General features: G+C 38.9%; 1 protein-coding gene across 1 annotated transcript in view; it reads right to left on the reverse strand.

The window, feature by feature from the left end:
* RASSF6 (Ras association domain family member 6) overlaps positions 1-11911 on the reverse strand; it is a 58478-nt gene that overhangs the window by 16939 nt on the left and 29628 nt on the right. The window contains exons 4-5 of the mRNA XM_028491521.1: positions 9342-9420; positions 4404-4543 (exon numbers count right to left, since the gene is read on the reverse strand). Coding sequence (XP_028347322.1) covers positions 4404-4543; positions 9342-9420 — 219 coding nt within the window. The remainder of the gene's footprint in view (positions 1-4403; positions 4544-9341; positions 9421-11911) is intronic.

Below are 11911 nucleotides of genomic sequence, written 5' to 3' on the forward strand. Positions count from 1 at the left end.
AACCTGTGTCCCCTGCATCGGCAGGCGGATTCTCAACCACTGCGCCACCAGGGAAGCCCTGCCTTTTTCTTTTTTATTTTCATTTAAAGTATAGTTAATTTACAATGTTTTAGGTGTATAGCAAAGTGATTAAGATATATATATATGTATATATTTCCTTTTTCATATTCTTTTCCATTATAGGTTATTACAAGATATTGAATATAGTTCTTGTGCTATACAGGAGGTCCTTGGTGTTTACCTATTTTATATATAGTAGTGTGTATCTGTTAATCCCAAACTCCTAGTTTATCCCTCCCCCACTTTTCCCCTTTGGTAACCGTAAGTTTGTTTTCTGTGTCTGTGAGTCTATTTCTGTTTTCTAAATAAGTTCATTTGTATCATTTTTTTAGATTCCACATATAAGTGATATTTGTGGTATTTGTCTTTGTCTGACTTACTTCACTCAGTATGATGTTCTCCAGGTCCATCCATGTTGCTGCAAATGGAATTATTTAATTCTTTTTTATGGCTGAGTAATATTCCATTTTATATATATATATATATATATATATATATATATATATATACACAACATCATCTTTATACATTCATCTTTCGATGGACATTTAGGTTGCTTCCAAGTCTTGGCTACAGTAAATAGTGCTGCTATGAACATTGGGGTTCATGTATCTTTTCAAATTAGAATTTTAATCTTTTATGGATATATGCCCAGGAGTGGGATTGCAGTATCATATGGTAACTCTATTTTTAGTTTTTTAAGGAACCTCCATACTGTTCTCCATAGCAGCTGCACCAATTTACATTCCCACCAACAGTGTAGGAGGGCTCCCTTTTCTAGTTATTCTTATGATAGATAAAATTATCAATTTTCCCCAATCTATAGACGATTAATTTAAAAAGGCAGATGTGATTATCATAGAAAGAGTGTTAGCAATGGAAAAGACAGAATGCCAACGAAAAATGGAAACTAAAAAGGCAAAGCACCCCAATGCTATCTCCCATGGGGGAAGATGAGAGAGCCCAAGCACACCAGACCAGTGATGTGCTATAAATTCTTGGTAATCCTGCCCAACTTCACCTCTGTCCTCACCTTCTCTCAGCTTAGTGGTGTCACACAAATACAGAGAAACAAACATGCCTCAATATGGTCAGCGTTTGGCCCATTTTCCTTCTTACCATCTTAGCAAAAATAAACAACCCCCCCATCACCCCCAAACCCACCCATTTTCAGCTCTGGATTGTGTAATTTGAAGCGTCTCCACATACAACTGTGCAAGTGACTAAGCTTGAAGGCAGTTACCCAAAGTTTTCCAAAGAAAACTCGTTGGGACTTCGTGTACTGTCAAATAGTTTAACTTGCCCAAGCACAGGACTGTTAGCATTGCCCTGATCAAGCTTCAGGATATACACCATTAGCAAATTTAAACTGTGGAGAGGTTTTCTAACGAGCTGCAAAACAAAAAGGAGGTAGAAATTTGATAGACACATAGAAGGCGGCCACTTCTCTACCCACATTGTAAAAGAAAAAACACTATTGATGCCATTCAAATGTACACCTGTCCAGTTTTTGCTCTTTATGCCATTCTGCCATGACTTGTCCAACGCATGTCAAAGCAGACTTTGGAAAGACATTAAGAGCAGAAATGAAAACTGGTGCAAGCAAACATAACCTCAATAAAGCTGTTTTTACGAAAAATTTCCAAAACAAAATACTTGGACCAGGTATGAGAGATCAAAGTACTGTCCGTAGAATTGTTTCCATAAAAGATCACAAGTGGTCACAGCTCAAACTGATTTATTTTTAAACTTATACCGCTCCCATTAAGCTGATTCAGTGTGACTCATTTCAAAGATAATTAAAACAAACTAGCTTGACAAACTGATGATTCTCCCCAACGGTGAATTGAAAGAAAAGATTGCAGCCCTTCCGGCAGCTGAGTACACAACTTCCACGTCTTTCATTCCACATTCCATATCCATCCACTGGAGATATTAAATCTGTGATCCTGAGAGAGTAGAGGTATAAGTTCTGCCCACAGAAACCCAGAGTGGGAAAGAGAACAATAAGAATTGTTAGGGAGTGAGGGAATAGCTCATTTCCTTACACAATTTCATTCAAGGCTCAGAGTTTAAACGAATACCACCTTGAGGGTGGCAACCAGAGTGAGGGTGTCTAGGATTGGATTGAAACAAAGTGGCTCTGCACCCCACTAGGGAATCAGAGACCAAGGATCTTTTTCTGACAATTCTTACCCACCGGAAAAATCTGATACACTGCACTTCAAATATTCTCTCAGTAAGTCTCATTACTGTGGTAAAGGGAAAGCAAAGTTTTCTAGGGTAGTCTTTCTCAACTTTATTATTTTTTTTCTCAGCTTTAAACGAAAGGAGACAGTTTATGTTTGTTTCACAGCACTGTTCTGATAAACAATAAGAACAGGCAAATGGATTCTATGGAAGTCACATCATAAGGGGATTAATTTATAATCTGCCACAGAATACGGAAAGGCATCAATATACCTTGTCCACCTGGACTTCTGAAACTCATCCTCAAATTCAGTGTTTCTAGGAACAAGGATTTGAATTTTAATTTGAGAAATTAAAGAAAATATCTTGGGATATCCATTCAAAATCGTGATAGCTTAATGTGCTAATACAGGTAGCTTACTGCAACTCTTTGACACCTTCCCATAGTGTTCCATGTTAATCAAGCATTCATGATTCAAATAATTTAAATGCATCAAAAAGAGCTGGCTGCTCAGAGAACTTTGCAATGAGTTCTTAGGTAATATGAAGAATGATAGCTAATTTTGCCAAATTCATACCTTGTACAGTTTCCTAAAAGCAGGGCCCCGGGGTAGTTTTTACTTTTCAATGATGCTCCTCATCATTTAGAATCATCAGCCCCATCAGTCTTCTAGTACCTGAAGGTGAGGGATGCAGGGCTTCATCAGGCTGCCTAAGTCTGTGGTTTCTCTTCTGCCTTCATAAGTACTGGACCCTTTGCCCTTCATTAGCTTGGATGGGAGACTAGTCAGAAGTGGTAGATGGAGAGACAGTTCACCCAACAGAGCAGAGGTAATTTAACCACCAGGATTCCGTGGGCTTCATTCGATACTGAATTCTGAGTCCTCTCTTTGTGCTGACACACTGCTGAGCACCAGATGAATAAAGCATACTCCTTACCCTTGAGGAGCTCACAGGCTAGAGGGGGAGGCAGGGGTATAAAAATACAGTTAACGGCGTGCTCTGAAAGGGATATCGAAAAGTTGTCAGGGCACCTACTACAGGGTCAGAAAAGGCTCTCTGGAGAACGTGTTACCAACCTGAATCTTAAAGGATTGGTGGAAGAGTCTAGCAAATGGATGTCGAGAAGCAGATAGGCTTCCAGGCAGAGAGTCAGGAAAGTAAGAAACTGCATGACATGTGTAGGGAATTATAAAATGTTCAGAATTGCTGGAACCTCACATTTGAGAAAGATTGGCAAGGTGCAAATCGTAGTGGGACTTCAGTGTTTTCCCCAAAGGAAAAGTGGGGCTTCCCTCAAGGTGATACCCGATTTTCCTTGGTTATGACCAAAGGTCAGATTGAGGAAAAGGTCCTGGCTGCTCTCTCTCCATCCTCTCTCCTGCTAGAACTCCAGCTCATCTAGTTATGGATAGAAGGATGGATGAAGAGAACGCTTGATACCTCCATGTACACACGAAAAGGAGATGTGTTAGAAAGTCAAGGATTAAAAAGGAAGGGGAGAAGGGAGGGAGGAAGAAAACAATATTTATATCTGTGATTTCTTTGGGAATATTTATTAATTTTTCTAAAAATTGTAAAGGATAATGAAAATATATATCTCAGCCCAACTTATGTATTCAAGGTACAGTTGCATAAACCCACACAGAGTACTGTTTTGTGCATTTACTGTACTTCACGTGCACTTTGTCCTGATTCGAACAGGACACAGCAATCAGGTGGAACATAATTAAGTCTCCTTTCCAGAAAGCAGGAAAAGCCCTTTGTTCTAAGAAGAGGAGAAATTTAAATTTTATCCCCCTCATTTTGGTGATAAGACCAGGGCTAATGAAATCTTGCCTTTACATTTTGTTTTTTTCTAGTGAAAGAATGCAGTCTCCCAGAAGAGAAGGAATACAGCAGAGAGGTCAAGAGCCAGACTCTGGTGCCCATAGAGCTGAGGCCCAGTCCAGTTCTGCTACATGGTAATTGCGGATCTTGCACAAACTACCTAACCTCTCAGAGCCCTGGTTTCTGAACACCTACGTCCTAGAGTTGATGGGGGATTAAATGAGGTTGTAGATAAACTTTAGAGCTTTCATCCTTGAGGCACACAAAAAAGGTAAATATGAAGATCATTTTCTAAGGAATTAAAATCATAAAAGGTAGCTCACCTTTTGGAAAAGACATCTGGTGACTTCAGCACAGTGAAAGAAGGGATTTGCTTCTCATCTTGTATTTTCAGTTGTATAGGCTGCTTTACTCCCCAGAAAATGTCCAGCGCTCCTTCAACAATTAGTTTACCATCGTCAGTCTAGGGAAGAAACCAATCATCACAAACACTGTTTTTGTATTATTTATAGAAGGCAAATGTTTTAACTGAAGATGTAGAAATGAAGTCTGTAAGACATCGTAATAGATAAAAAATAAATTCCCAGGTGGGACTGTTTGGCTTTTAAATTTATCTACAAAACATTTCTACTTTTGAAACAATTCTTTTACTTTTGAAAACAGCTATAACCAGCAAAGTCATAATGGTAATGACATGCCCACCAGAGGGCACAGCACGCTAAAATATTTTCTGAACTCTGCTTCTTCAATTAAGTGGAATTTTAATTCTCTAATTCTATTTAGCTTAAAATTAAAGCAGAATTAAAAACTGTGCTAAAGTAGAAATCAGAAGAACAGCTATTGTTCAGTTTGGTGGCTATTTTCTCATTTCTGAACAGGAAAAATTTAGCTCACAAACTTATGCAGAACAAGTGAAATAATGTATGTAAAACACAGTGTAAAATACACAACAAATTATATTTTTGAAAAAATCAATAGCGCTTGAGTAATCTCTTTTAAGTTGGAACTATTATAACAAAAGAAGGAAATTCTAGGCAAAGAAAAATTAGCAAACAGGATTGAACACTTACTTATCCTGTGGATGTAGATATTAATACCAAAGCACATTCCCATAGAATGTATTTTCTAATCTATTTCTCTTATATATGTAAAAGTCTGTTATTAAAGTAGTGTTATCATTATAGTAAATTTGGGAAATATAGAAAGAATATTCCAACTATCCAATAACTACTCTAACATGCAATAACTACTTGTTATTATGAAAAATCAATAATTAGAAAACATAATAAATATAAACATAAATGACTCAATTCTTATTTGAGAGTATAATGAAAACTCCAGACTCTGGAATCAGACAGACCTGTGTTTGAACTCTGGCTCTGCCATTTCCTAGCCGTGTTCTCTTGGACAAGATGTCAAACACCTATAAAACTGGGCTTCATCTTCTGAATAATGAAATCATAACAATCCTTGATTCATAGGACCTCGAATTTAAAGTGCTCAATAAATGTTATTGCTGTTATTTCTTTGGCTGACAAACCTACTTTGGAGTCACTCCTGAAACAAAGTTTTGCTCTTTCTCCCCCTTTTGAGTTCAAATTTCAGATCACTGTGAGGTCAGGTAACAATCAGTTGTCCTTAATAGCCAAACATAATTTGCTCTCTGAAAGGGCAGTACATGATGCAGGGCCTACATTTTAGTTATTGATGTATAACATCTTTTTGTGGCTTAATTCTACTACAATGAATCCCTTATATCAAAAACTCATAGAATAACTGCTCTTCTGAGGTTATCTAACTTTTGCTTTCAAGAAGAAATACTCCAACTATTATCTGAAAATGAGGTTTTCTCATGTAAGGAATATCAGAATATTTTTTAATTTCAGAAACCATCTCTAGGACTTCCCTGGTGGCGCAGAGGTTAAGAATCCACCTGCCAATGCAGGGGACACAGGTTCAAGCCCTGGTCCGGGAGGACTCCACATGCCATGGAGCAACGAGGCCTGTGTGCTGCAACTACTGAGCCTGTGCTCTAGAGCCCGTAAGCCACAACTACTGAGCCTGCGTGCCACAATTACTGAAGCCTGTGCACCTAGAGCCCATGCTCCACAAGAGAAGCCACTACAGTGGGAAGCCTGCACACCATAACCAAGAGTACCCCCGTTCACCGCAACTAGAGAAAGCCCGTGTGCAGCAACAAAGACCCAGTGCAGCCATAAATAAAAAAATAAATTTAATTAAAAAAAAAAAAAAAAGAAATCATCCCTTTTGAAATTAACTAAATAAATTATCCCTGAAGGCTTGTTTATACTTATCTAATCTCATTGTCTCAATCTTCAGGCCTTTTCTCTTCTAGATCTACACCAATACCCTTGGTGATCTCAATGATCCTTATGCGCCATCTCTAAACTAATAGCTCCCAACTTTAGATATACAGCCCAAACCTTCCCCTAAACTTCAGTTGTCAAACTTGACATCAAATTTAATACGTTCCTAATTAATTTTTGATCTTTCTTCCTGTAAATATTTTCCTTTCCCAGTCTTCCCCATCTTGGTAAATAGAACCCCCATCTTTCCAGTTGTTCAGGTCAACATTTTTAAAGTCACCATTAATCTTTCTTTCATACTTAACCTCTCAAAATCCAATACGTTAGCAAATCCTATTAGCTTTACCTTAAAAATATATCCCCAATATGGCTATACTCACCATGGGTACTACCACAATTCTAGTTTATGCCACTGTCATTGTTTGCCTGATTATTGCAATAGTTTCTTTGTGGTCTACCTCATTCTTCTCTTGTCCCTCTATGTATTCCTAGTAGCTAGAGAGATCGTTTTACTTTTTACTTTTTTAACTTTTTATTTTATATTGGAGTATAGTTGATTAACAATGTTGTGTTAGTTTCGGGTGTACAGCAAAGTGATTCAGCTATACATATATGTGTATCTATTCTTTTTCAAATTCTTTTCCCATTTAGATTGTTACATAATATTGAGCAGGTTCCCTGTGCTGTACAGTAGGTCCTTGTTGGTTATCCACTTTAAATATAGCAGTGTGTCCATGTCAATCCCAAACTCCCTAACTATCCTTCCCCCCATTTCCCCCCGGTAACCATAAGTTTGTTAGAGAGATCCTTTAAAAATGAATCTTTAGATAATATCACAACTCCTCAGTGGCTTTCATCTCATTCCAAGTACAAGCTGAAGTCTTCACAATGATCTATAAGACCCTACATGCTCTGGTGCCCTCTCCTTCTCAGTTCTCTCTATAGCTTCCTTGTTCTCTACTATCCCATTCCCACAAGGTTCCTGCTGCACTGGCTTCCCCACCCTACCTCAGTTACACCAGCCGGGCTCAGGACCTTTATTGGGCTGCTGGATATGTCTGTGCCTGGAATGTGTGTCCCACAGATTTCTACAAGGTTTGCTCCCTGACATCTTTCAGTCTTTGGTCAAATGTTCCTCTTTCCCCATCCACTTAGATTCCTGAGCCCTCTTCCCTGCTTTGTTATTCTCCACAGCCTTTCTTTTTTTGGCTGCATTGGGTCTTCATTGCTGCGCGCGGGCTTTCTCTAGTTGCGGCGAGCAGGGGCTACTCTTTGTTGCGGTGCGCGGGCTTCTCATTGCGGTGGCTTCTCTTGTTGCAGAGCACGGGCTCTAGGTGCGCAGGCTTCAGGAGCTGCAGCACGTAGCTGCAGTAGGCAAATCAGTAGTTGTGTCGCACAGGCTTAGTTGCTCCGCAGCATGTGGGATCTTCCCAGACCAGGGCTCGAACCCGTGTCACCTGCATTGACAGGCAGATTATTAACCACTGTGCCACCAGGGAAGTCCCTCTCCACAGCCTTTATCGCCATTGGATACACAGTTTACTTTTTTGTTTCTTTTCTGACTACTAAAATGTAAGCAGCATGAAGGCAGGACATTGTCTAGTTTCTTCATTGCTATGTCTCTAGCTTTTAGAACAATGTCTGCTGTGTTGTATACAATAAATATTCATTAAGTTAATTAATCAGAGATTTAGAAAGCTACATGCTATTCTCCATGGACTGCCTCTTTTAACAGTGTCCATCATTGTAAATAAGTCAGAGACTTGGAAAATTCCGGATTCTAACTTTATTGACGGTGAGTAAAGATGGAAAGATTAAGCAATCTGATATTCTCACTGTATACTTTACTTCATACAGTTTTTAAAAATTATATAAGACAGGACACTTTATTCTAAAAAATCAAATGACTTTTGCAGATTGAGCACTGATTCACAGAATAGGAAATGACATGCCTCAACTTATATGTTTGTCACGTCAAAATTCAAACATTTTCCTAAAGGAAATGAACATCATGAATTCTGTGGAATTTTCTTAACATCATGAATTCTTAACATCAATTTTCTTAACATCATGAATTCTGTGGAAACAACTGAATTAAAATATAAAATCATATTCTTAAAGTTTTGATCTTTTCTTAAATTTTATATTTTTACAGTTACCTATATGAGAGACCTAAGATACAGGATAATATTGAAATAATTTTAAATTAGGTCATTTAAAAAATTTAGGCCCATTTCTTGATAAAGGGAATAGTTATTTCCTACTTCTGTAGGAAATTACATTTGGGAAGGTAATTGAAATGTCCAATCAAACTAAATCACTTAAGCTCACTAGTAAAGGCCAGAGAGGTTTATAAATTTCCTTATATTCCAATTGCAGATTTAAGCCAATGGTGGCCTAAAGTCAATGCTGTACACATTTGAAGATCTGAAACGTAGGTAGAAAGTTCTAATGTTCCCTAGGACCAGGAAGATATTGTAAAGATGTGAAGTGAGTCCCATTAGAATACAAAACTGAGTAGGAAGACCTGTGGAGAATGAGGCATTAAAAAAACCAATCTAAGGCCACTTTGTACAGTAGCCTGCCAGTTGCAACCTTAAAAATGCTTGCTGAATTGTTTCTAGGATAGATTTTTAATGGAATTGCTGTTCAAAAGATGTTCATACTCTGTTTTCAAAGTAGAAAGCAAATATGTCATTAAAGTTGTTTTAAACGTTTTCCCATTCTAAAAAATACTTGGAAAGTCACAGATGTTTCAGGACTAGGATTTTGCAATATTGTTTAAAACTGAAAAATCATGATCAAGTTAAAGATTCACCTGCTTCTCCCAGACGTTTTGTGTTATGGACTCCAACTTATCCTGACTTCTCTGTACTTTTATGGATTTTTTTCTCCTGTGAATCAAACTGTATTGCATTTCTTTGACGGGCTTACCTGTCCATATAAAATATGCAGATTTTTCTGGTTCCTATAAAAGATGTTATAGGTCTTCAATAAAGAATTAAGTTGTTCCCTAAAAAAACAATATTACATTCAGTTACAATCAGTCTTAGGCTCTTTAATGGTAGAAGGCAATAATGGTGCCTTCAGTTCAAAAAGGTATGAGGTAGGAAAAAATGGTTCATTGGAATCTTTACTATTCTGTCATTTTAATATAGGTCATTGAAAACTGAAACCTTCTTGGGACATCAACAAATGTTGAAGGTGTTAATTCATAAATAAATAATCAAAGTAAAACAAATAGAATCTGGTCTTAGGTGGTTACTTTCCCTTAGTGAAGATGTGTGTTAATAATTTCAAAGTTGAATTTGATTTTTAAAAAGTCCTTCAAAATTTTCCATAATGAAGAAATGACTGGCTGCAAAGAGCTGTTTGAATTGAATTTATAATCTAAAGCAGTGGTTCTCAACCCATTTAAGTCACAGTATCTTTCGAAACCCTGATGAAAGCTTTGGCTTCCCTGCGGGGGGTGGAGTGGGTTAATCCTGTATATAAACACATAGTTTTGCATTTCAATTTGTAGTAGCTAGTTTATGTGCTATTTTGAAAGACTCTCCTGATAAACAAGGAAGGAGTTATTTTCCACATGGTGTAAGTATAGGTTCTTTTTATCTGACAGTAACAAACTGACATTTAAAAATATTCTCTGTTTAAAATTCTGGAGTAAAAGGGAATTCCCTGGCTGTCCAGTGGTTAGGACTCCAGGCTTTCATGGCCAAGGGCCCAGGTTTGATTGCTGTTCAGGGAACTAAGACCCGCAACCTGTGTAGTGCAGCCAAAAAAAAAAAAAAAATTCTGGAGTATATACATCAAAATATTTCTAGTGGGTGGTAGGATTTGAATGATTTTGAATTTTTTTCTACTGTCCTCTCTGTTGTCAAGTTCTTCCCGGGGTTGTTGTTGTTTTATAAAATTTTGAGTTAGTTTTATTTTGACAGTTAACAATTAAAATATTTTCATCAGAGAATAAATAAGTAAATAACCAAAGGATGGAAAATGACTGCAGACAAAGTGGTGAGGAGAGTGTTCTGTAGCAGGAGACAGCTGTAAAAGAGATTTCGTTTCACATTCCTCTTTTGTTGTACAACATTTAATCAACCTAATTTAAGCACCTAGTATGTGCCTGACTTTATGCTCTCCACTGGAGATACAGCAACAGTTCAGGAATGGTTGTTGCTCTTGAGCGTCTCACCCTCCGTGGCAGGTGGGTTCTGGCAACGGGAATGCTGGTTCCTGCCACACCTCCATCCTCCCCTTGTGCTACCACAGTTGAAGATGCTGCTCTCACTTACCCTGCTGGTCCAAGCTATCTTCTCTCACCTGCATTATGGCAACAGCCTCCTAAAAGCCTCCCCTGTACTTGTCGTCTATTCTCAACAGCAGGAGTTGTTTTAAAACAAACCTGATCACCTCTCTCCTTTGCTCAAAGCTCTTCAATATCTTCTCATCATTAGAATAAAAGCCAATATCCTTCCAATGACTTCAAAGGCCAGTTGTGATCTGATCCCTGTTACACCTTCCATCTCTTTTTTTTTTTTTTTTTTTTTTGCTGTACGTGGGCCTCTCACTGTTGTGGCCTCTCCTGCTGCGGAGCACAGGCTCTGGACGCGCAGGCTCAGCGGCCATGGCTCACGGGCCCAGCCGCTCCGCGGCATGTGGGATCTTCCCGGACCGGGGCACGAACCCGCGTCCCCTGCATCGGCAGGCGGACTCGCAACCACTGCACCACCAGGGAAGCCCCATCTCATTTCTACTTCTCGTTCCTTCACTCACTGAACTCTAGCCGCTGGCCTCCTTGATGTTCCTTGAGTACTCCAGGCACATTCTGACCCCAGCCTTTGTACATGCTGATACCTCTGCCCAGAATGACCTCCCCCACGCCATCACACTGTTAGTGCGTTCATTGTTTTAGCTATTTACTCCAAAGTCACCTGCTCAAGGAGTCCCTCTTGACAACCAAATCTGAAAGTTTGCCTTCTCCCAACATTCATATCCTGCTTTCCTCCTTACCTCTGCCCCTTGGTCACCATCTAACCTTGAATATGTTTTATTTATTTATCTTATATTCTGTCTCCTTCACTAGACTGTAGCTCCAAGAGACTAGGCTTGCTTCCATGTTTTGTTCACACTATGTTTCATGTGCCTGGAAGAGAGCATGGCACATGGTAAGAACTCAACAAACACTGGTTGAATGAAATGATCAGAAGAAGTCTTATTCCTAAAATAAAACCAAACGTATCAACAGGTGGAAAAATTTTTTATATAAGTTGTTTTATGGGGAAGACATCTCATGATATTAAACTTCCAGATATAGTAATTGCTAAAATCCCTTTGATCTTCAATACCTGTCTCCCTCCCATAAGAATACTTGGCTCAGGGGCTTCCCTTCCCTGGTGGCGCAGTGGTTGAGAGCCCGCCTGCCGATGCAGGGGACACGGGTTCGTGCCCCGGTCCGGGAGGATCCCACATGCCGCGGAGCGGGTGGGCCCGTGAGCCACGGCCGC

The sequence above is a fragment of the Physeter macrocephalus genome, chromosome 7 (assembly GCF_002837175.3).
Source record: "Physeter macrocephalus isolate SW-GA chromosome 7, ASM283717v5, whole genome shotgun sequence".
Taxonomy (NCBI): domain Eukaryota; kingdom Metazoa; phylum Chordata; class Mammalia; order Artiodactyla; family Physeteridae; genus Physeter; species Physeter macrocephalus.